The sequence below is a fragment of the Pinus tabuliformis genome, chromosome 4_2 (genome assembly GCF_031772625.1).
Source record: "Pinus tabuliformis cultivar Carrire ecotype Pingquan chromosome 4_2, CPIR1, whole genome shotgun sequence".
NCBI lineage: Eukaryota > Viridiplantae > Streptophyta > Pinopsida > Pinales > Pinaceae > Pinus > Pinus tabuliformis.
In genome coordinates, this window is record NC_142304.1 from 329,836,002 (window position 1) to 329,862,997 (window position 26,996).

Here is a 26,996-nt window from a genome sequence, read left to right on the forward strand (position 1 = left end):
TTTGTACTTGATTTCTCTTGTCTTGGATGCACTGGAATTTCTTGGAACGCTTGGAGCATCTTGAATACTAGGGTTAGGGTTTCATCCCTTGGAGAGATTGGAGATAGGATTTTGAATATTAAGTTGTCAGTTGTGTTTGTTGAGAAGAGAAGATGTCTTACCTAGGACTTGCTAGTGTGATATTTGTTAATGCTCCTTGGTGTTGGCTATGGCTTTCTTGGTTTTCCCTAGCTAGTGTTTTGGAGAGCTTGGAGGATTGTACAAGCTTCTGCTAAGCAGAGAGTATGTATTGAACTCCATCTCTTGTGTGCATGTGTGTGTGTGTGTATATATATATATCGAGTTTCCAGATGGTTCAACCAGCTTGTGCTAAGCAGAGAGTATGTATTTGAACTTCATCTCTTATATATATATGGAGTTTCCAGAAATTCAAAAGTGTTCATATTGCAAGATTGAATTTCAGCAATTTTTATCTTTAGGGATTGATAATTTCCAGCACTGGTATGTCTTGCTGATTTGACACAAGTTTAAGGTTGAAATTTGTAAAGGTATTAACATTGATATTAATGATATTAGGGCAGATTACTGCTGTCAGAAATACATTTCATATCTGGATTACGCTTTGCTAAGATTGTCCTAAAGGGTTCAAACTTGTTGGCACACACTTTGTATCCTTTCTCTTGGATTTCCTTGTTGATTGGATTGAAAAGGAGTGAAATGTTCTCTGCTCTCCACTGCCGTAAAATATATTTAAGATCAGCCCTAAGGCTGAAAATTTACAGGGTTAAGATCTGGAAAACCTTCTTGTGAGATGAAATTTCTTAAGTGGCATTAATTGCCTTAGAAAAATTTCTACAAGCTGACATTCTCATAAGTATGGCAGGGTTTGACCTCGATTCGTCAAAATAGAATATGGAAATCTCCTCGGTATTAAAAGAAACTATTGTTTTCCACTGCCATTTGTATACATCTCTCCAAACACCCACGTAATCTAAAGATTAAAGAAAAAATCATCTAAAACCATAAATTGTGATCTTCTGCGTAGCAGTTTTTTATCAACTGAATTGATATTAAGCAAATACTAGAATCTAGAGTCAATGAAAATGCAAAACCTCTTCAGGCTAGCTGTGGGTGTCTGTATAAATACCTGAGCTTGTGATCGGAAGTACATAAATGGTGTATACCGCAAAAAGTTTGAAACTCGTGAAGTATATATATCTGCATACCTATGATGACAAGACGAATAAAACGGATTTGGGAAAGTCAAATACTGAAAAGTTATAACAATAGAATGGAAACAACTTAAAAAACCCTACATATGTTTAGTGTAAAGTAAAATCCCTTAAACTAGATTAAGTCACTTACTTCTCAATTTGCCTTGTAAGATGGCTTTTGTCCCATAGACCAGAACGTGAGAGGTAGCCCCACCTAGAAAAGGGCACGGTGAAAAATTAAACATCAGAGACAAATGCCAATTAACCATATATTTCCTATTAATTGTAATCTAGCTGATATACCCTTGAATTTGTTGTAAATACTGCAGCCTTAACGTTTAGACGTACAGTGTAGAAAAATTTTATCTTTAATTTTAAGTTGGTAAGAAGTCTTTGTTACGTTAACCAATTAAGGCAATGTTACAAAGTAGATGCAGAACTTTGGATGATGGGCTACTGAATAGATAGAAAACCAGGAAGGCCAAGAGATCAGTAGGAAGTGGAGAATCAATTCTAAAAATATTCTATTCATTTAGGTTCCAAGAATGGTTCTGCAGCTATCATGATAAATATGTGATATATATTTAATGTGGTGTAACGTGTAATATAACTAACTGATTTATTAAAGACTAGGCACAACACTTATTTGTGGCCCCCTTTTCATTTGTACATATATTACACATTATTTATTCTATTTCATCTTCACTTCTATTCATTATTGCGCCGAGAGGTGCTCTGCAGCCCAGCATGGAAGAGATGTTGTAAGGTTATGTTATGTTATGTAAACATTTTGACTCAGACAAATTATATGGTAATAAAAATAAAATACAGTTAAAAAAATTAATAAAATATAAAAATAATATTAATAATTATAATTATTAAATAAACCAATACTACGTCAAAATACATAAAAATTAGATTAATAATTATAATTATCAATTATTAATAATTACACCAGCCTAGATCCATCTTAAGTCCGGATCTACCAAGCGCCAAGAGGGATCAAAACCCTTGAGGTGCAAACCTCTTTTAGAGTGAAAAGAGATTTCAACCCTCTCGGCAATTGGAAGATCCGGAGTTAAGATCGATATAGGCTGGTTCAATATTTATTCCTCGTGGATATTGTTACCGCTCAAACTAACAGGGGTCCTAAAAGGGCTACCACAAGGTCAAGGGCAACAATGGATCGATAGCCCACTATCACCTCGACTAAAGCTCCCTACTCTTTACGGCATTTCACCAATGGGAGGAGACCCATTATAATAAGGATCACAAAATTGAATGGATCAATGATAGGATTAGAGGTGATCCTAAAAGCCTATTCACAAGAGAGGCTCCAATATATGACTTGCTTGCCTTCAAAGCAAGATGAAAGGCTCTCTAGGACGGGCTTAGTGGAATTCTAAGAGCTAGGGTTCGAGTATATGACTTGTTAAAAAATTCTTAGCTCCTAAAATCCTTGTGGAAATTTGGCTTCCAAGTTGTCTTTGTGAAATTGGCTTCAACAAGTTGTGGGACCAAGTGGACCCGGGTTAAGTCAAGGGGGTAGGGATTAGCAACCAATGATATACTTGACCTAATCAGGGGGGAGAAGGGGATCAAGGAAGGAATTTTCAATGAAAGATAATGCAATGATCTCAGTGAGGTTTCTAGCCTAAGGAAATCAAGGGAAAGAATCGGTCTTCAAGCTAGGGCTTGTGATATCTCAAGATCCCACCGTCGGAATCTCATGAAATTTGGAGGGGTTCTTGAGGACACACCAGCGCAGTAATCGAAGTGTTTGGATGGCTATATCGTGAGTTAATTGATACCCTAGGTAACCTATGTAGGCTAGGCCTAGAAAAGAGGGGAAGGTGAAAGAAAAAAGCTTTGAGGTGATCACCTATGGAGGACCAGTACCTAATCCTTTTTGGGAGATTGGAATCAAGTAGAATTATGACTATGGGCTTTGGATTTTCAATGTCAAGGAGGCCTCGAAGACAAATTCACTTATCATTAGGGCAACAACAAAAGAAACTTCAAGATCTTTACACTTTGTTTGGCAAAATAGATGGCTTATCAAGATGAATTTCAATGATGAAGCATCTCTAGCAACATTCGCTCATAATACATGGCCCATACATGAAGCACCACTATCTAGAAACAAAATTTCCACAACTTCGCATAAATGGATGCAGTGAATTAGCACTAGTATAGAGAAATCCCAGCAACAATGTATGTGACAAAATAGAAAGAAAGAATAGCATTTAAATTGCACTTACATGTATTAAGAGTATATCCAACCATCAAAACTTTGCCAATCAAGAAGCTCCAAGACAAGAGAAAATGATCCAAACATCAAAATTCATTCCATGCTCCAAAAATTCGTCCTCCAAGAAGGATAGCGAAGTTCTCTAAAGAGATACAAGTCCAATCCAAGTGATGACGCTAAAACGAATTCACATCACCTATATTTATATACTCATAATGAGTTTGATATAGCTAAATTAAGCCTACATTAACCACTAGAATAAAATAATGTGCAAAATAACTAACTTTTGGTAACAAGCCCACCAAACTAGCTCATAAACAAAAGAATGAGCCTCTCAAGATGTCGAATGATCAATAATACATGTCGTTGGCCCTCTAAGAAGATTGATGAAGTCCATAAGTGCCATAATGATGAATAAGACTACCAAAAGAAGTGCACAAGGGATTGCCCCATTGTTCTCCAAATAATAAACCTGTGGTGCTCCCAATGGGTGTGGGGGCACACAAGCAACCTCATGGGTCTCCAAATCGATCGAAGATAACTGTAGACCATCTACAAGGGCTCAGATGATAGTGTAAGTGATGTCACATCAACATATAGGTTCTGGGTCATCTGCCAAGTGCATGGTACAATTGTGGGGTCCGTGGGCATGGTGAACCAGGTGCATCTTCCTCGTAAATAGGTGAATCTCGAGGAATCTTTGAACATCTTTGGGGATCCATGGAATGTTGTCTACTGTTACGGAAGCCCATTGCTCTCTACACACACCCTACATGCGCCAATGTAGCCCTCTAGAGGGTTAGGACCCCGTATAGGGAGACCAAATCCAAAATGGAGACCATCATCAATCCTGCTTAAGATCCAATGTGTCCCCTAGCCTTCCAGTACAACCAATTATTTAAAGTATTTGAGTTAAAAAGCTTACAAACCATGGATAACAGGTGGGCACCTCATAATGGCATGCCCTTCCATAGTGGGCTTTGGCATATGCTAATGTCTCCAAGCTCCAAGGGGGGTTAACCAAGTATCCTATTAGGTGGTTTGTACCTTTAGAGGGGATAGTATGTCCAAGGTACATCCTTCAAATGGTGGTGGCATGTGATAAAGAGATGAATGGAGTAGAGAATGAGAGGGGCAATCCTGGGCCACATGTCGGGGTACAAGGCTAGTTAATAAAGGGAAGCCCACACTTGGGTATATAATCTATAGGAAGGAGTAATCGTGGTGCACAAGATACCCCAGCCTTGACTTTTCCACCCTTATTTATATGTCTTTTGCCTTTTATGATTTTTCTTTGATTAATTGCTCGGGGCTCAAAGGATAAGGGCATGATGTGTAAGGTATAGCAGTGGATACCCCTTTTAAGGTAGGGCGGTTCATTGCCCACCAAGGGTTGGGACAATCATGGGTTTCAGAATGATAAAGGAGGCTCGTCTAGCGCCTATAGGAGCCAGGGTGATGGCCATGGGTATGGGGTAGAGTTCATGCATTTGGATTTTGCCCAAGTGTTAAATGTGTTTTTCTAGGCCATTTATTGCATTTTTTGGTACATTTTCCTATTGAATGAGGCCAATTATGCTTTTACTTTTCTTTTCAGCTACATCAACCTCCGGGGTTTGAAGCCCGATCGAAGGTGTTGGCAAGGGGAAGGGGAGGCCAACCTTATGTGGACCCATTGGGGAAATGTGGACCCAGGTGGGAATAATAATGAAAGGGACTATAATGAATGGAAGGGGAGTAACGTTTGTGGATGAGAGAGTGGGGCCACGCAACCAAAATTGAGGTTTCCCATGTAGTACTACCCATTGTTTTAAGAAACGGCTGTTTCGATACCGAAACGGCCGAGTTGATCCGAGCCAATACCCTCCGCAATGACCCGGCCTTTGGAACGGTTCGTTTGGCCGAGTCATGGCTAACTCGGCCAACTCGGCCGTTTCCGTTATGACTCGGCCGAGTCACAAAAAGCCGGCCCAGAACACGTTAAACAGCGTTTTAATATTTTTTTAATGGATTTTTAAAGTGTTTTCTGATTGGTTTGGACTCCAAGGAGTTATATGAATTTGCTAAATGTCATTTGGGGTCCATTTCCCCCTCCCAAACCCTATTTAACGCACTCAAGTGCTCTCATTCTCTCACAGCAATCTTATGCATTTGAGTGAGAGTCCTCTTTGAGAGTTAGTGAGCAGTTCTTGAGCTTGTTTTTGGAGCAGCAATGAGGAGTCTTGGAGGAGCATTGTAGCTGGAGTGAAGAGCTTCTTGGGCAGCCATTTGGAGCAGCATTGAGGAGCTGATTCTTGGAGCAAGCTTGAGGAGGCAGTTTGTGCCTGGAGGTATTTTTTTTCACCTCTATAAATCTGTTTTTGCTTAGTAAATTTTAGGTGCATATCTAGAAAGCTTAGAGAGTGTTTTTTGTCAAATAAATGAACATTGAATCAATGTTTTTTTTTTTCATTTTCAGATTGTTTGCTTTCATTTCCTAGTCAAAAAATGGCACCTAGAGCAAAAGATCCTGCTTGGGCATATGTTGAAATGGTTAATAGTCAAATGCAATGCAAATTTTGCCATACGAAAATTAAGGAAGGTCTTGGGGGCATTAATAGGCTGAAACAACACTTGGCAAGGATTAGAGGCCAAATTACCCCATGTACCTCACCAGAAATTGGGGAGATTAGGAAGCATTTGTTGGCCAGCTTTGAGAAATTTAAAGAAGATAAGGCTAGGCAAAGAGACATACAGGCTGAAATTGGGAGGAAGAGGGAGATACAAAAAATGATGGCTACCAACCCCCATTATGATTTTGAGGGTTCTTCCTCTATCCCTCAAACTGATACATCTAACCCTTTCCGATATGTTCCTCCCTCTTTTGGTTCTGTTCAAGATAAGGGAAAGGGTAGAATGAATTTGAAAAAGGGTGATGTGACTATCAAAAGTTATTTCACTCCCTCCTCTCCATCAGATGCACATGGTCCTGAAGTTAGTAAAACTCAAATACAGCCCACTTTAGATGACCATTGGAAGAAAGAATTGAGGGAGACTGCTTGTGAGTACATAGCTAGATGGTGGTATGATGTTGATATCCCCTTTAATGCTGCTCGTTCACCATATTATAAGCCTATGTTTGATGCCATACATGCTGCTGGAAAAGGCTTCAAAGGCCCTACTATGCATGAGCTAAGGGGGTTCTGTTTGCAGAAAGGAATTCAATCCATTAATGAGTATTTGCAAGAGTTCAAGGACTCATGGGCAAGAACAGGGTGTACCATCATGTCAGATGGATGGACTGATCAAAGAAACCGTACCATCATAAACTTTCTTGTCTTCTGCCCACAGGGAACCATGTTTTTAAAATCAGTTGATGCATCTAATAAGGTAAAAGATGGCCACTTGTTGTTTCAGCTATTGGATTAGGTTGTTGAGGAGGTGGGGGTGGCTAATGTTGTTCAAATCATCACAGATAATGCCTCTAACTATGTTCTTGCTAGTAAACTGTTAGAGGAAAAACACAAGACCATCTTTTGGACCCCATGCGCTACACATTGCATAGACGTCATGCTTGAGGATGTTGGAAAATTAGATTGGGTCAAAAACACTATAGATCATGCCAAAAGCATAAAAAAATTTATCTACAATCATACATTGGTTTTGAGCCTCATGAGGAAACACACTGGGGGCAAGGATATTATTAGGCCTGCCATCACTAGATTTGCTACACATTTTTTGACATTGCAATCTATGCTTTCCCAACATAGAAACTTGCAAAAGATGTTTTCCAGTGATGAATGGAATCAAAGCAATTGGTCTAACAAACCGGAAGGCAAAGAATTGAAAAGGAACGTCTATGAAGAAACTTTTTGGAGAAAGGCAGCAGAGATTGTGATGCTTGCTGAGCCACTAGTTAAGGTGTTGCGGTTGGTGGATGGGGAAAGGTTGGCTATGGGCTTCATTTATGAGGCTATGGATCAAGCAAAGGAGCAAATAAAGACGGTATACAAGGATAGAGTGGCAAAGTATGGGCCCATTTGGGCAATCATTGATGAAAGATAGAACAATCAACTCCATCGCCCTATACATGCAGCTGGGTATTTTTTGAACCCATAGTATCATTATAAAGCTAAGGAGTCAGGAGCTTTGAGGGGGGAGGTCAGAGATGGACTGATTGATTGCATTGATCGCATGATCCCATTGGAGTTTGATCAGCTGGAGATACACCGACAGGCCAATATCTTCAGCAATGCATCAGGTACCTTTGGGAAGAACCTAGCAAAGATTGCAAGAGAAGCAGATGAGCCAGGTAAACAAAAATTTCAATTTTCAAATTCTTAATAGTTTTACTTTTTTTTTTAAAGTTTGTTAAATCGTTTATAATTTGAAAGTTAGATATAATTTGTAATTTTGTTGAGCTAACTCATTACACTCCTATGTTTTTTGCAGCACAATGGTGGGAGGCCTTTGGTGGCCATTGTCCTGAATTGCAAAGGTTTGCAATTCGTATTTTGAGTCAAACTTGCAGTGCATCTAGGTGTGAGCACAATTGGTCTGTCTTTGAGAGGATTCACACAAAGAAGAGAAACCGTTTGGATCAAAAACGGTTAAATGATCTAGTTTATGTCCAATACAACCTTCGGCTCAGACGAAACCATTTGCTGAACAAAGGACCTGATTCAGATCCCATTGTGTTGGAAGACATTGATCCAACATCAGATTGGGTAGTGGAGAGTCGTCCAACAGAGTTTGATCCTGATGAGGATCATGATTTAGATTTAGATTTTGAGACATCAGTTGAACTTGAACATGTTGTTCAACTTCAGCCTGTTCAGTTGAATGCAGATCCCAATCCACCAGCCTCAGTCTCACAGCCAGCAAGGACTCCAGTTGTAGGTGCTTCCTCTGCTCAGCCACGACAGAAGCGCAACCGCATATCTACTCTATCTCAGCTTGCATCTGCTGCAGTTGCACAGCCTGCTAGTGGTACCACTTCTACAGTTGCAGTTGGAGATGATGATGATGACGAGGAGCCATGGGGCCCCCTGTCTGACTCTGATGATGATGATCCAGAGATTGATCGACATGATCTTGGCTCCTCTAGCAGTAGCTACTAGCCAGTACTAAGTAGTACTAGTACTAGAGTCTGGTCACCGTCACAGTTTACTTTTGTTGTAGAGGCCATTTCTAGCCTCCTTGGTTATGTGTTTTTTGTTTTGAGTCTTTGATCATGTATGACAGTTGACTATGTATTGCCATTGGGTACCATTTTGATATAATGGATTCGTTCATGAGCCTACTTTGATCATATGTTGTCTTCCATCTATATTATAACGCTGTGTGTTTGGAAACATGAATGAAAATCTTTAAAATTATGTGTTTTTATGAAAAAAATAAATATTTAATGTATTTTTTACAACGGCCAAGTCATTGAAATCGAGCCGGCCGAGTCATTGCCGTTTCGGAGTCGGAGTCGGAGTCGATCCTCGGCCGAGTCAGAGTCGGAGTCGGAGTTTTAAAACTATGGTACTACCCTAAAACCCAAAGGTCAGTAAAAGATATCCCGCAGGACTAAGATCTAAGGGTAACATCCAAAAGAGGTCTAAGGGACAGAAGCACAGACCTAGCCTGCTCTTTCCGTCGAATCCCCAATTAATCCATGCCCAAAAGTGTCCATGATAAGCAAACTACAATACTCAATTATCAAATGACAAGGCATACATTTAGGTTCAGGATGCCCACCTTCAAACATGCGATCATGACAGATGGGTAAGCAACCACATGGTTGGCTCAGGTGGCAGAGTAATGGCACAACAACCTAGTTGGTGGTTGTAAGGGGTTGTTGGTTGCCGGTTGAGGACCATCTTAGAGAAAATTTTCTCCTAGGGATATCACTCACAAAATGTTGGATAACATCTGGTTCCAACTAGGATGTGATCTCTCGGAAAGTGGGTGAAGCTACTCGAACGGGAGGTCACGAGAACACCAGCAATCTCTTGGTTACCATAGACCTATTACCTGCACATATCAAAGACTAAATCCACGGGGCAACATGTTTGTACAGTGTCTTATGATCACCCATGCTTAATGTTAGGCCGTAAAATCAACAAATAATAAGATGTGTAAATTTTAATCTAAATGCAGCTACTCTACTATGAGCAATATCATATGCAATTAATTCTAAAGTAAAAATCAGCATGCAATGCATCCTACTCTAACACGCATATGGTGCAAAACTAATACTAAGTGTAATCATAAAGCCAGTGCAACCAACATATCATCAAAACAATATAAATATGTCATCCCATATGATTACTCATGTAGCAAATGCCAAAGCGAATGTGGATAGTATCACATGGATGATAAGGTCGGTTGGGGGTAGGAAAATAGCATGCCAACACATGGTTAATCATGTGACAAGAGGTGAGAAAAGGATGTAATCTAGTCCATGAGATCCTCTCTTCTAACCAAAATATAGAGATGTCAACGATTAGGCTCATAAACTTTTGATGGATGGCAACCTCGGGCATATTATTATGGTCCTTATAATTTGTCACATTTCATGGCCTCTACAGGGTTATGATTAGTAGGGAAAAGGGGCTGATGAGATGGAGAGGCACAAGTAGGCTTCCCATGATCATCACACTAGAAAGGGGGGATTATACATTGATCATGATCCTGAGGGGGGTGCCCAAGGAGATAACGAATATTCAATGAGGGGCTCTTCCTTGATACTATACTCCAAAAGGGGAAAGGGATCAAGGTCACTTGAGATGATATGAGAATAGGTGCGGGAATCACTTTCAAAATGATGAACAAGAGAGGGAGGCAAAGAGGAGGGTGGAGTTTTGTATCCAACAGGTTTTTCTTCCCCAAAATCATAAGGATCAAGGGATTTGAATATAACATCATACTTAGGGGAGGTGGGAGCCTTATCGATTTCCTTAGTATCAAAGATTCACCCTCTCCTAATAGGAAAATTGATCACTTCCAACTGCCCCTCTTTATGCAAGGGAAAATAAAATTTCTCCTTCCCAAGGACATCAATGGATATGTCATCATAAATAATACCCAAGAGAAAGGGAGGACCAATTTCAGCCTCATCCTCCTTGTCGGTGTCGTAAATGGGAGCACAATCAAATTGAGGACCAACAATTTCCCATTTCTCCTTTTCAATATGGAAGTAATCTCTAATGTCATCTTCTAAGGGGCAAATGGGATCACCTTCCTCAAGGTTCTTAAAAGGAGATTCATCAGGAGTAATATCCTCAAGAAAGGTATGGTTGGTCTCAACTTCATACTTCCCAACACGTGTTCTCAAAATCATCCTTTTCGTCATGTGGACCCCAGGAGGACTCGTCTTCATTACTTAGATTCTCAATGTCTTGATGATGGTCAATGAAGGCTTACTTTTGGATGCTTAATGTGGGGCATACTAGAAAATGTCTAAGAAAGCCATCAACTAACTCCTCAATAGATGAGATGTTCTTAGGTTCATGAACATGCAGCCATGATATGACCACCGAGAGATCCCATGAACAACAACATAAGGACATCTTGGTGAACAACCTCCTCTCTTGAAGCATGTGCATTAAATCTTTCTACATGGTCCACTGCGAAGAGTGGATCACCATCATGTTGGGAATCACGATTGTCGTTAGACCAAAACCCACAAGTGTTAGTCAACGATCACATCACCAGAGATAAGGATCCATGAGAGGCGGTTAGTCCATGTCGCGAAACACACGGGGAGTGTTGGTTTATCCAATGTCCAACAATCTCCCCCCCCAACGCAAGTCGGGTGTGTATCGAACTCGTGACCTATGCTCTGATACCACTTGTTCGGAATCACGATTGTCGTTAGACCAAAACCTACAGGTGTTAGTCAACAATCACATCACCAAAGATAAGGATACATGAGAGGCGGTTAGTCCATGTCACGAAACACATGGGGGGTGTTGGTTTATCAAATTGTCCAACACATCAAACACAGGCACCCCACGTACCATCCTTCTCATTGTTGAAGAATCGAGGGAAATGATGTATATTAGGATTTTTCATTGCTTGATAACAATTTGTGATGCACTTTTACAGTTATCTTCGCATGATCTTATTATTATTATAGTGTGTGTTTCATCAAACTGCTATCAAAATCAAAAAGACAAGAACACAAATGTTGGCTCTCTTCCAAGGCCAAAACCTCTCTCTCTTAGAGAGGAAATCCCTTTGGTAAGTTTATCCTATTGAAGCTCCTTATTGACTAATGCCAAACCCTAGACCCTTGAATAGGATGTCCTCCAAGCACAAGTCAAGTCCTTCCTCTTTTCTACACTATGTTCCTCGGCACATAGACTTCCTTCTTCCAGCACTTTGCTCCCCAACACTTCGTCCTCCTTCTTTGTTGCTTGTCTAGAGATAGACCTTGCTTATGTGAGCTTCTCGATGAGATATGTTTCTTCTTCTCTTAGAGATGTTCTCTACTTAAGGAGACACCCTTCTCTTGATTAAACGAGATATGTCTTCACATTGAAGTGACTGTACAGCATCCCTAATTTTCCCACGTGTGGATGGTTCCCTTGGAGAATAAGGATCTTTTTATCTTCGATAGAGAGAGGGACTTCTTCGCTTGACTTGAGAGGCATTATAGGAATAGTAACTAGCCCAAACACCAACGAAACTTGAATTGTGATACTACTAATGTTGTACCCACAATTTGTCCTCCTTATCTTCGCACGTGTGACTGTTTCTAACCGTAGAAACGGTCTTCTACCTTCTCTGAGCTTCCTCCTTCCTTCGTTGCAAATTTGGGGACCCTTTAGACTTGCTTCTCCTTCCTTTTCTCATCTTATCTCTCCGTTGATTTCAGAGCTTGCTTTGTTGACTTTATAAGGGAGTGGGCAACCTCTATATATAGAGGATTGTACCTCCTCTAGGCCGACATTAGGTAGGCATTCTGTCTTTAGGCCGACTTGACCATATCTTCATTATTTTCATCATTTTGCTTCTTTTGGAGGTCGTTGTGGATGGAGAGGACTTGCACTTGTCTTAGACGTATTCCTTTGACCTTATACATAGTGTACCATGCCCGTTAAGGATCTTACATAAATACATTGATCTTTTGACTTCCTAGAAGCACTTAACCATGTGCTTAACCTACTTCAATGAGCAAGAAACTCATTGACAAATATAATAATATTTTTGATTTCAGACTTTTGTGATCCATATCATTATCAAATAGAATTTTTAGAATAATCACATCGTTGTTTCGGAGTCGACGTTTCGAACCATCTATTGTGGTTCATCCTTGAGACAAGGATAAAAAACCAGACCTAAAATTAGGTATAAATAGCAGAGATGCCCCATGTGCCAGAGGTAACTGTTAGAAATTTAATTAAGTAAATTAAATAATTTTAGTTATAAGAAGAACATTAGAGATTAGTTAGGTCAAAATAACATTAAAAAATAAATTAGTTGGTAAGGATATTAAATATTAATATAAACATAATAGAATAATTATTAATATTAAACATAGATAACCATTAAAAAGATAAATAAATAAAAATAGTAAAATAAATAAATGAACAAGTAAAAAATATATATATATATATATATATAAATTTTATTGAGATTGATTATTATTAACACTATTTTATATATATATATATATATATATATATATATATGAGAAATAAAATGAAAATAAAAACAAACACAATAAGGAGTGAAACGGAAAAAACAAAGAAGTCAAGAAGAAAGGGCAGGAACCCAACTCCTACTTAAGGTCCAGCCATCAAGTTGGGTTCCTGCCCTTTCTTCTTGACTTCTTTGTTTTTTCTGTTTCACTCCTTATTGTGTTTGTTTTTATTTTCATTTTCTTTCTCATATATATATATATATATATATATATATATTTTATTGATTGATTATTATTAAGACCATTTATATATATATATATTACTTATTCATTTATTTATTTTACTATTTTTATTTTATTTATTTAATTTTTTAACGGTTATCTATGTTTAATATTAATAATTATTCTATTATGTTTATATTAGTATTTAATATCCTTCCCAACTAATTTATTTTTTAATATTATTTTGACCTAACTAATCTCTAACGTTCTTCTTATAACTAAAATTATTTAATTTTACTTAACTAAATTTCTAACGGTTACTTCTAGCACAAGGGGCATCTCTGCGATTTATACCTAATTTCAGATCTGGTTTTTCATCCTTGTGCTGAGGATGAACCACAATAGATGGTTCGAAACGTCGACTCCAAAAAAACGATGTGATTATTCCGAAAATTCTATTTGATAAAAATATTAAAAAAAAAAAATCTCTTCAACGATGTGATTATTCCAAAAATTCTATTTGATAAAAATATAAAAAAAAAATCTCTTTTCTTGAATAAATAAAAAAATGTCAAAATTACATTTATGAAGACCGAACCTAGTTACACTTTCTTCAACACTCCCTCTTAACTAAGGAGGTATTCATAAATCATTACAAGGTGTTTGGCTATTTTTCAATCTTGAAGAATTCACATAAGAGAAACCAGATTTGCAATCCATCAGTTATAGCATCATAATAACCAACAGTGTTTTACACAGCAAGGCCTTCACTGACAGCTCTATCTCTCAATAGATCAAAAGCACAATGTTGGTGAAACCAATGACTTATAGACACCTTAGTCATTGTCTCTCAAGGTACATACCCACCCGGGGGTTCACTGAGTATGAACTTCTAAGACTTCTTATCTTGGGTTCCCAACCCTCATAGAATATCGGTCCTCTTGCCTACTCTTGTCTTGGATGCCCTACACATTCTCAAAGAGTATCAGATGCCAGATGATTACCCAATCCTCCCATTATTTCTTCCCAAGTGAAGACAAGAATGTTGTGTCTATCTCTTCCCCTCATTTGAGGAAGACATTCCCAAGTATCCTTTGACAAGGTACTTGTCCAAATTCCTTTGTAATTGGGAACTTGTTATAACTCCCTCTTAACTAGGGACTTGTCCATTCATTAGCAACTTCTTCTTCTTCGTGGGTCCTCCAGCTGCTTGATCTCCTTCATTTCTTTGATGTCATGAAGTCTTTGTTTGAACTTCTTCTTGGTAGGGCACCATCCATCGATCACTTTCCTTCCTGGTTTGTCATGTCATTGCTTCCTTTGTGGAAAGTGGCCTTCTTTTCATATATTAGGTTCTCTTGTCATCGGTTATTCCTTGTCGTCTTCTCTATGCTTTAGACTACTCTTCACATGGATGCTTCTTTGTACTTGCTTGTTCCCATGCTTTGATCTAGTATCCCTTCATGACTTCATCCCGATATTGCTTCAACGTTAAATGGTGCTTTCGTTGGATGGCTTCTTCATCATGACATCTTCGTAGAGTAGAATCAGTTATCTGCACCTTTCATATCTCCAAGGCCTTCATAGGTGTCAAGGGTCCTTTTATTTTTTTCTTCCTTTGTCAGAGTTGTCATGCCTTCTTTCGGGAGATGTCTTCAAGGTATCTTTGTCAAATAGAGAGATTTTTTGTGATCATGGTATTCTTCACATGCTTGATCTCTTTCCTCATTTGTTTCTTCATGGAGAGATTGGTCAACCACCTTCTACTCCTTATGGAAGCACTTCTTCATTGCTTGCTTCTAGTGCTAGTCAGCATTTCTTCTTCACTCACTTCTTAGTCAGCAATCTTATACTGCTTATGTGAGTATTCCTTTTTGTTGACCTTCAGTGCATTGTAGTACATGCCTTCGAGCATGTCATTGGTGAAAGAGATTCTTTCCTACTTGATCATATCATAGTACTATTCCCATGACTCAATAATATACATATAATAACATGACTATACCTTGATGCATACGTATCTCATCTTGATTCTCCTTTGATCATCTTAGCTTCATTTGGTTGTCCTTGGTGTGGCCCTTCTTGCTTCATCTTAGCTTGCCTGCATATCATCCTTTTCTTGAATCCCATGAGTGGGATTCCCAATGAGAAATATGCTTTTGTTTATGAATCTTCTTTTGAAGATTCCATCATAGGATCTTGAAGACCCTTACCCTCTAAAGGTTTCTTTCCTTTTGATGATGGAGGTCTCCTAATATTCTTGATCAAGATCAATTTTTTTTCATTATAGATGAGGTCCTATTCTAGGTATGCTCCTTCTACATGAATATCTTGAGCTATATCTACCATGCTCCTATATCTAGAAGATATTTCTAACCATGCATTTTGTTCTATTATAAATGCTCCTTCTGCATGAGTATTTTGAACTCTATGTACATCATGCTTCTAGATTCTAGAAGATGCTTCTAGCCATGCAATTTTATTATATTCCTACATGCTTCTATCCTACTCAAAACCTTGAAAGAAGACCTTAAGTAAAGAAGTAGACTTAGTGTCAGGCTAGGAGGTAACTACTCAAATGAACTGTGTTTAAACACATTTAGATTGTTTATAGTTATATACATGAGCGAGTGACTCTTAGGTTTCACCTTCCGATGACTCTTCCTTTTCCATTATTTACAATTGTTCACCCAATCCCCATGATTAGGTGTCAACATTCCCCCCTTTAATTTGAAGGGATGTTGGTGAGTCCAAGCATCGTTTTGAATCATTCAAGCTTTTCTCTTCCAAGCGCTTTGGTGAAGATGTCTGCAATCTACTCATTAGTGGAACAATGGCGTAGATGGATTGTCTTGGCCTCAACATGATGCCGAATCAAATGGTATTTTGTATTGATGTGTTTAGTTTGATCATGGAACTTTGGGTTCTTGGCCAACTTTATTGCAGAGGTGTTGTCAATCATGAGTTGAGTTGAATGTACTTGCTTTACCTGCAAATCTTCCAAAATTTTGCTGAGCCACACAATTTCTTTTGTTGCCTCAGCTGTTGCCACATATTCTGCCTCTGTTGTGGAATCTGTTGGAACTGATTGTTTGCGTGATCTCCAGGAGACAGCACCTGATCCAAGACTCATAGCATAACCAGAAGTAGATACCCCTGTTGGCATTATGATTCAAGTGTTGTCCTTGATGGCAACTCACTCAGAGGTTGGTACAGATGCTCAGAAGTTGGTACAGGAGATGGCAACTTAATCAGAAGACAGATCCTAGTACAGCTTGCCAAGGAAGTTCATACACGCAGGTTTGTTAAGACCAAGTCGCGTGTACACGCAGGTTGGCTTCAGAAAAAGCGCGTGTATGTGGAAAAGTACCTTTGGTCCATGGCGGTTAGTCCTTGGAAGTTGTGCCTATGGTTTCGGACCATTGTGTCTCGACGGGCGTGTCGATCCCTAGTTTTGAAGTTGATGGTATTGTGTTTCTATGGTTTTGGCTCTTGGTATTGAACAAGGCCTAAGGCTATATAAGGAGAAGATCACTAGGCAAAGAAGTGGTGTGGGTGTCTGACGCAGTGAGAGGATCTGGTATTGCTGGTTATCTGTTCGGGACGCTTGGCAAGGGTCGGATCTGACAGCAAAGGCAGAAGTAATCATTTCTAGATCTGCACGCGGGTTGCCTTTGGAGAAAGCGCGTATACACGCGGTTTTGGTACAGTGAAGTAGCGTATGCATGATAAGTGTTGATATTTCAGGTTGCTGCTGATTCTGGTGGTTGTTGCAGAGTTCTAGATTCTGGTTTGGGTTCTGTGTTCTTGATGACAGGGTTTCAGTGATTCGGTATTGGGTTGTTTAATGAATTATGATGCAAGTATAAGTTGATGATTGTATTGCGGTAATGTTTGCTTTGTACTCTTGGATCCAGTATGAAAATGTATGAAACGTGGTCCCTGAAGGTTGTAGGGTCAGCACCTACGTACTAGTAAATGGATCAGCTAGTACAAGAGCTGAGGGGGTTGTAGCTCCCTTCCAAAAGTAGTTGGAAAACGAGAGAGGGTTGTAGCCCTCTGCAGGTTGTAGCCTGCATGCTGGTAAAGGACTGCACCAGTACATTGTAAAAGAAGTTTCTCATTAAAGAAGAAAGAGACAAATTGCAGCAGGTGGTTTTCACCCACATTGGGTTTCCACCTTATATCATGGTGTTCATGTGTGTGGCTTTTGTGTGATGATCTATTCTGTTATACTGCACCTGTTTACTGTTAATATGCTTAATAATATCCTGATGCATTTACTGAAGATAAGATTAACTGAATCATAAGATCTCTGCATATACGCTAGTTGCTTTAGACACAGTCGCGTGTACACGCGGGTTCACTTAACTGAAGTCGCGTATATGTTTCTGAGTATGAAATTGAAAAGTTTTATCTGATCTGATAATACTGATTCACCCCCCCCTCTCAGTATTATTTCCAACAATTGGTATCGGAGCAGGTCCTTCAGAGAAAGCTTGATCGCTTGAAGGAAAAGATCCATCAAATGGCTAATCCAGAAAGAGAGGCACACATCAGGCCACCAGTCTTTGACGGGAACAATTTTACTCACTGGAAGATAAGAACCACTGCATATCTACAGTCGCTTGGAGCAGAAGTTTGGGGAATCGTAGAAGGAGGATACAAATTCCCATCAGCAACTCCTACAGATCCAGCAGAGAAAAAGCAATATGAGCTCAATGCCAAAGTAGTTACTGTCCTATTGAGTACTTTGACTCAATCAGAATTTATGAAGATCATGCATCTCAAATCAGCTAAGGAAATATGGGACAAAATCGTTACAAGCTACGAAGGAGATGATCAGGTAAAAATAGCAAAGCTTCAAACTCTCAGAATCCGATATGAAACTCTTAAGATGCGAAGTAATGAAAGCGTAGCTAATTATTTCCTGCGTATGGATGAGATTGTGAATTGTATGAGGGATCTGGGTGAAGAATTTGAGGAAGTTGTCTTAGTTCAAAAGGTTTTGAGATCTCTGTCTACTAAATTTGATTCTAAAGTATCTGCCATAGAAGAAAAGGAGAATGTGCGGAAAATTACCATGTCACAGCTTCACGGGATCTTAACTGCTTTTGAAATGCGACAAGAGGTACCACCAGAGGCCGCATTCGAAGTGTCAGAGGAAGAAGATGAGGTAAATTTTGTCAAGAATCTTGAACGGGGATCTGGACGGTTCAAAGATAAGCTACCTTTCAAATGTTTTCTATGTGGTAGAGTTGGTCACTATGCTGCTAGATGTCCTCATAACAAAGAAAAGATATATGAAGAAGATGGTAGAAGCTATTATACCCATATTAAAAGTTCATTAAATGATAGTGAGGATATTAGAAGTCTCATGGCACATAAGAAGAAGAATGCTTCATCCAATAATAGCGAGGATATTAAAAGTCTCATGGCACATGAAGAGAAGAATGCAGAAACTGAAGAAGTTGCCAAACTAAAAGAACTATTGGAGACAGAAACCAGGGTAAGGGAGAAATTGCAGGATATAGCAAAAGATCAGAGCACAACTATTCAGAGACTTGAATCAAAGATCCTCTCTCTAAAAGAAGATCTTGAAGATCAAGAACATGAAGTGATCAAACTAAAGCGACAAGTGGAAGAAGGGAGAAAAGTTGAAGAAGACCTAAGGAAGCAGTATCTGAAAAAGGAAGAACAACATCAAGTTGAGGTAAATATCTTGAAAGGTAAACTAGAAGAAAAGGATAAGCTTTTACGATTTCAAGATAGTTCTAAAGTCTTGGATGATATTCTTAATAGTCAAAGATCTCCTGCTATCAAGACTGGTCTTGGTTTTCATGAATATGTTGAAGGTGAATCTAGTTCACAAGGTGAGACAAGAAACTCTAATGAGAAATCTGAAATGCTCAAGGAACAACCAAGGAAAGAAATTCCTCAAGGAAGATCCTTTACTCCTAACTATGGACGTGATAGACGATTATTTCCTCCGCTGAATAATGTTGAATGTTATGTATGTCATAATCTTGGACATGTTGCAGCCAGATGCAGAAGTAGAATGGTTCAAGAAAGATCATCGCATCCCAGGTACTTCAGAGGGTATTGCTTTGCCTGCAATGCATATGGACACAAAGCAATTGATTGTGATAGAAGGAACATGAAAAATATAAGGTGCTATACATGCAACAACTATGGGCATAAAGCAAGGGAATGCAGGAGCAGATTTCAAAATTCAAGACAAGAGGACCATACATCATCACAGTTGCAGGAATTGAAGAAGACAGAGACAGAAAGGTGTGGGATAACTCAGTCAGCTGACATAACAGACACAGGGGAATCTGAAAGTGATGAAATTCAGTATTCCATCCTGCATACGCTTATATAATGAAGACAAGTCGCGTATATACGCGAGTTACAGGCTGCAAAGTCGCGTATATGGAGAAAGGGCAGCAGAACAGACCCAGGTTCAGTCATGGTTGGCTCAGGCTCAGGGGGAGCAAAACAGACTCAGGAAATGGTTCAGACATGGTTGGCTTACACTCAGGGGGAGAATATTCTTCAAATAATGCATTGTTGGCATTATGGTTAGAAGGTGTTGATAAAGTCTATGAAGCTAAATGATACATCTTACTGTTTAGGAATGGTATTGCAGGCTGATGCTTATGGTACAGATCATGATGCTGTTGGTGGCTTTCATAAGTCTTGGTCTAGATATTTCATCACTATGTCATGTATCTCTTTTATGATGTCAAGGTCATGTAACGGCCTATGTTGGTTTCCCCACTATGCCTGGGATGAATGATGAAATGTTCATGTATTATCATGTATCTTCACATGGTTAGGTGGATGAGTCAATATTGGTATATCCCCACTAGGTTGGGTGATGAATGTATGTTGAGTCTTTTGGTGATAGGAAGGTCTTCTATGATGTATAAGTCTTTGTTCTTCTTGAAGAACATCTTTTGCAGATCTTGCCTACAGTCAAGGGGAGCATGAACAGCACAATTCAGCAAGAGCAGGATGGATAGATTGGTACACTTTGGCATACACAAAGGGGGAGCACATTTGGAGATTTCAGCATGTACTCAGGGGGAGTATGGACAGCAGTATGGACAGGAGAGGGTATACCAAAGAAGAGAATATCTTGGTCCACCCTTTGCCCTTGATGTCAAAGGGGGAGAGTGACTTGGTGTGGTGGTTGCCATCAAGTCCAAAGGGGGAGATTGTTGGCATTATGATTCAAGTGTTGTCCTTGATGGCAACTCACTCAGAGGTTGGTACAGATGCTCAGAAGTTGGTACAGGAGATGGCAACTTAATCAGAAGACAGATCCTAGTACAGCTTGCCAAGGAAGTTCATACACGCAGGTTTGTTAAGACCAAGTCGCGTGTACACGCAGGTTGGCTTCAGAAAAAGCGCGTGTATGTGGAAAAGTACCTTTGGTCCATGGCGGTTAGTCTTTGGAAGTTGTGCCTATGGTTTCGGACCATTGTGTCTCGACGGGCGTGTCGATCCCTAGTTTTGAAGTTGATGGTATTGTGTTTCTATGGTTTTGGCTCTTGGTATTGAACAAGGCCTAAGGCTATATAAGGAGAAGATCACTAGGCAAAGAAGTGGTGTGGGTGTCTGACGCAGTGAGAGGATCTGGTATTGCTGGTTATCTGTTCGGGACGCTTGGCAAGGGTCGGATCTGACAGCAAAGGCAGAAGTAATCATTTCTAGATCTGCACGCGGGTTGCCTTTGGAGAAAGCGCGTATACACGCGGTTTTGGTACAGTGAAGTAGCGTATGCATGATAAGTGTTGATATTTCAGGTTGCTGCTGATTCTGGTGGTTGTTGCAGAGTTCTAGATTCTGGTTTGGGTTCTGTGTTCTTGATGACAGGGTTTCAGTGATTCGGTATTGGGTTGTTTAATGAATTATGATGCAAGTATAAGTTGATGATTGTATTGCGGTAATGTTTGCTTTGTACTCTTGGATCCAGTATGAAAATGTATGAAACGTGGTCCCTGAAGGTTGTAGGGTCAGCACCTACGTACTAGTAAATGGATCAGCTAGTACAAGAGCTGAGGGGGTTGTAGCTCCCTTCCAAAAGTAGTTGGAAAACGAGAGAGGGTTGTAGCCCTCTGCAGGTTGTAGCCTGCGTGCTGGTAAAGGACTGCACCAGTACATTGTAAAAGAAGTTTCTCACTAAAGAAGAAAGAGACAAATTGCAGCAGGTGGTTTTCACCCACATTGGGTTTCCACCTTATATCATGGTGTTCATGTGTGTGGCTTTTGTGTGATGATCTATTCTGTTATACTGCACCTGTTTACTGTTAATATGCTTAATAATATCCTGATGCATTTACTGAAGATAAGATTAACTGAATCATAAGATCTCTGCATATACGCTAGTTGCTTTAGACACAGTCGCGTGTACACGCGGGTTCACTTAACTGAAGTCGCGTATATGTTTCTGAGTATGAAATTGAAAAGTTTTAGCTGATCTGATAATACTGATTCACCCCCCCCTCTCAGTATTATTTCCAACAACCCCCAGTTTCTTTGTCTCCATCGAAGTTTGAATCAGAGTATCCAATCAAGTTGAAGTCGCCCACGTGTGTATACTCGAGTCCAAAGTCTTGAATTCCCTTCAAGTACTTTAGAACTCTTTTTTGCAGCAGACCAATGTCCCTCACAAGGCTTCTGCATAACCTTAGAGAGGATTCCAACAGCAAACGAAATGTCCGGTCTGGTAGTAGTCAAGTATTTGAGACTTCCTACAAGTTGTCTATACTTTGTTGCATCCTCAAATTCTTTTCCTTCAGCGAATGTGAGCTTTAAGTTTTGTTCCATTGGAGTAGTTAGAGGATTGCACTCAGCCATGCCAAACCTGTTCAACAGATCTCCAATGTACTTCTTTTGAGAAAGGAATATAGACTTCGGATGCTAAGTTACTTCAATACCAAGATAGTAATGAACATAGCCCAAATCAGTGATTTCAAAACCTTTCCTCAATTCCTTTTTTATGGATGCAATGTAGCTCTCATTGTTCCCTGTCATCAAAAGATCATCTACTTATACCACAAGATATACAACTGTTTTGCCAACTTTCTTAACAAACAAAGTTGCATCATCAAGATCATAATGTTTGAAATTGAGTTTCAGAAGATGCTCAGTTAACTTTTCATACTAGGCTCGCGGTGCTTGCTTGAGGCCATACAAGGATTTCACAAGTTTGCATACTTTATGTTTATGTCCTTTCACAGCAAATCCTTTAGGCTGGGACATAAAGAAATTCTCTTTTAGATCTCCATTTAAGAAAGCAATTTTTACATCCATTTGATGGACTTTCCAAACGTTCTGAGCTGCTAGGGCAAAGAGTGTCCGGATGGTAGCCCATTTTGTTGTGGGGGCAAAAGTCTCCTCATAATCGACCCCTACCTTCTGTGAAAAACCTTTTGCCACAAACCTGCCTTTGTGCTTGTCAAGTGAGCCATCAGCTTTATACTTGTTCTTGTAGACCCACTTGCAACCAATTGGTTTCGTTCCCAATGGAGTATCAACCAGCTTCCAAGCGCCATTCTTTATCAAGGCATCATACTCCTTTTGCATCGTTTCTTTCCATTCATCATGAGAAGTGGCTTCTTTGAAAGAATTTGGTTCAAAATTTGTAGACAAATTCAGTTCACAATCATAAGAAACATCCATATCAACAGGTGAATCAGAATCATCTACATCACCTCCATTTTGCCTGGTTGAATTTCTTGTTTCTGTCTTTCCAACTTCATCAGGATGAACACTTTCAAGTGTCTTTGTCAGCCACTTTGGGGGACCTTTCTGAGATGGTCCAGGCTGCTCAGTTGATTGAGTTGGGACTAAATCAAGATTGAGTCTCCCAATTCTGTCAATCACATCACTCAAAGTATCATCAATGGTTGGAGTTTCATGCAAGGGAGAGAGTGCTTCAAAAGAAGATTCAACGGGTTGATCCAGTATAGGAATCCCCCCTTCAAGATGTGGAATCTGATTATCAAATTCTTGAAATGATTTTGCATTTCCGAATCTATCCAAGCGATCAAGTTGTCGCTCAACAACATTGTCAGCTTTGGAAGATTCAAGAAAGATTACATCTCTAGATACAACAAGCTTTTTATTAACTTCATCATAGAGACAGTATGCTTTGGGGGTATTTGAATACCCCAAGAAGATACACTTACGAATCCTCGCACCAAGTTTGTTTCTATGTACCTTCGGTATCAAGGCATAACAGGTGGAACCAAAGACCCTGAGATGATTTACCGAAGGAATGTGGCCATACCACATTTCATAAGGAGTCTTGTTTCTAATAGCATTAGATGGACATCTATTCTTTACATATACAGCACATAGAACTGCATCAGCACAAAACATCAATTTTACATTCTTGAAAAACATCATGGAATGTACCATATTTAAGATTGTCCTATTCATTCTTTCAGCTACTCTGTTCTGTTGAGGATTATAAAGCACAGTTGTTTGATGTTTGATCCCATGCTAGTGAAGATAGTTTTCAAATTCATTTGAAGTGTATTCTTTTCCATTATCAGTGCGAATAGAGCCAATATGAAATTGTGCATCATTTTCAATCCATGTATGAAAGTTCTTGAATGTTTGAGAAGCATCAGATTTGTTCTTCAATAAACAAACCCAACACATTCTGGTGTAGTCATCAATAAATGTCATCATATATTTATTTCCATTTGCAGAAGGAACAGGCATTGGACCACATAAATCTGAATGAATGAGTTCAAGTTTTCTATGTGCTCCAAAATGTGAATCATGAAAAGACTGTTTGCTATGCTTTCCTAGAATGCAAGCATGACATTGCTTAAGTTCCCTAGGAATTGTCGGCAAACCTGTAACACCATTTTTCTTCAACAAGCGAAGGTTGTCATAGTTCAAGTGTCCAAATCTAGCATGCCATAATAGACTTGATGGAAATGTATCTTCATCATAATGAGAATTGTACGAGAAATTTGTGCACGATCAGAGGTACCTTGCAGGTGAGAAGCCTTTCTTCTTCTATCCCCGTCATGACAAGTGAGTGATCTGATGCTTTTCTCACCTCAACCTTGCCATCAAACATATGAATGGAGTATCCTTGCTTGCGAATATGGACCAAGGACAACAAGTTTCTCCTCAGTTGTGGAAGATTTAAAACATTATGCAGAAGAAAGTCTAGAAGACCAGGCAATTTGAGCATGATTGTGCCAAGACCTAATGGCTTAAGTTTTGATTTGTCTGCAAAGTATATTGCTCCATCAACATTGTCAGTAAATTTTTCAAAAAAATCTCTTCTAAAATTCATGTGGCAAGTTTCTCCTGAATCAAGCAACCAATCATTTTTCCAAGAAGCAAGTAAAGCATTAAACAAGTCTTCATTTACTCCAATATTACAATGTGCCGCAACATAGTAAGTGGATTCAGGTGCTTTACCTTCCTCTTTGTCATTAGTTTTACCTTTGGGTTGATTTCTTTCCTGCTCAATTCTGTCCCAAGGCAACTTGCATGTGGATGTATCATGTGATCCATCTCTATTGCAACATATGTAATGCAAATCAAACTTTTCTCCTTGAGAGTGGCTGCCCCCCCTGCGTCTGAAATTTCTTTTTCCTCTTCCTCTGGAAGAATCTTGAGCAAGATTCTTCTCTCTATGTGCAAGACACATAGCCTCTTCAGAAGACTGAGGAGTTGTCTTCTTCCCAAAAGCTTTCTCTCAGCGAATTTATTCACAAGAGAGTCAAAGGTAATTTCTTTGAGGTTTCCATTTGCTTGCAATGACTCAAGGTAATTTGAATAATTGGGATAAAATGCCTTGACAAAAGCTATCAGAGGAATGTCTAGTTCAACATTAGTGACTTTGATATCATGCATAATAGATTTTACTTCTGATTCAAGAACAAGAGGATCATCATTTTGTAATTCCAGGCTAAACAATTTAATCATGAGTTGAACAACTTCAAGCGCGGAGTGTGAGTCATAGAGTTCCTTCAATTTTTGTAAGGCTTCGAAAGAATTTGAAAATGGCGAAATATGGCGACTCACCTCTTCATTTACAAATGCTACAATCAAGGCATAGGCCTTGCTATTTTTATTTTCCCAAATGGCGAATTCCTTGTCTGAGGTAGGCTTTTCTGGTTCTTTGTCTCCTTCTCCAACACAAACTCCTTTCCACAGCTCACTAAAAATGAGAGAGTGTTTGATCTTTTGTGACCATTCTAGATAGTTCTCCTTCCCGGTGAGAACCACTCCCAGAACAGATATCAATGAGTGCATTTTAAAATCTGTGTACTTTTTTTTTAAATGTACTTCTGGAGGCAAAAAAAATGTAGTTTTGGTGACTAAAAATGCACTTTTGATGTAAAAATATAGGATGTTCTTTTACACAGTGGGAGTCGACAGCGTTATGGATGCTCTTTTACACAGTGGGAGTCGACGGCGTTATACCATTCGTGGTATGGTGGTAGGCCAATGTTCTGGACGAGAGGTGGTAAGTAATATGCGGAACAACGCAGCAATTAAAAAACTGTAAAATGGGCAATCATAGTAATTAAAACTGGAGTTGTAATGGTATTAACACATATGACAGATTTATTACACACGCAGTGGAGAGGACCAAAAGGTAGCAGATTTAGCAGGAATGGAGGGTGGATGGTATGTGCAACCGGTATGGTAATGTCGTGACAACGTTCAATACCAAGCAACATATGGTGTTAAATGAATACAAATTAATTGGAGGTATGACTACGGAGAGGTACCATGAATATGGAGACAGCATTCAATACCAAGCAATGTATGTCGTTAAATGAATAGAATGCAATTGCAACGATACCAACATGGACAGACTGTGAAACTGGAGTGAGGAGGAGGAGATGTAATAACAAATGGCGTGCAGTTTTGGTTTCAATGCACATCGTTCAACCTCCAGCACAACACCTCCGACACACGTAATTTGACGCAATTCAATGCTCCCGGCAGAAGGTGTCAGTTCTACAATGGCAGATCTCTCAATTCTGCAAAATAGGCAGATATAGGCAAAATAGGCAGAAGGGAGTTACGAAGGCAGAGAAGCCAAAAATGGAGTTGGCTCTGATACCGTGTCAGGCCAGGAGGCAACTCCTCAAACGAACTGTGTTTATTCATTTAGATTGTTCATAGTTATATACATGAGGGAATGACTCTTGGGTTTCACCTCCCAATGACTCTTCCTTTTCCATTATTTATTATTTACATTATTTACAATCGTTCACCCAATCCCCATGATTAGGCGTCAACACTTAGTCATAGTAGAGATCTGGAGGATCTTCCTTCTTTTGCTTCATGTCTTCTTCTTTCATTTCTTGAGTCACATGAGCTTCTTCCTTATTTCTTTTGTTGTTGTTGTCCCTCTTTAGTTTAGGACAATTCCTCTTGTAGTTTCCACATTCTTGGCATCCATATCATTGGATTTTGGACATATCTTTGTTGTTTGTTCTTCATGGACCAAATTTGCCAAATTTTCTCTTTCTCTTGGCCATGGTAGCAGATGCTTGCTCCTTTGATCCCACATCTTCCTTTGCTTTAAGTCTTGTTTCCTCTATCTTGCATAGTGACCATATTTCACTTAGTGGGGAGGCTTCCTTCTTGGCATATATGCTTGATGTGAAGTTGCCCCAATCCTCGAGTAGAG

The 26,996-nt window shown here is 39.3% G+C and overlaps 1 protein-coding gene across 2 annotated transcripts in view; it reads right to left on the reverse strand.

Moving 5' to 3' along the window:
• LOC149169286 (HAD-superfamily hydrolase, subfamily IG, 5'-nucleotidase) overlaps positions 1-26,996 on the reverse strand; it is a 296,089-nt gene that overhangs the window by 18,899 nt on the left and 250,194 nt on the right. The window contains exons 15-16 of one of the 2 annotated variants that reach the window (XM_089428627.1): positions 1,366-1,428; positions 1,148-1,226 (exon numbers count right to left, since the gene is read on the reverse strand). In XM_089428627.1, the coding sequence (XP_089284753.1) occupies positions 1,148-1,226; positions 1,366-1,428 (142 nt within the window). Of the gene's footprint in view, positions 1-1,147; positions 1,227-1,365; positions 1,429-26,996 lie in introns of those variants that run through there. The other variant, XM_089428629.1, reaches the window with a different exon arrangement.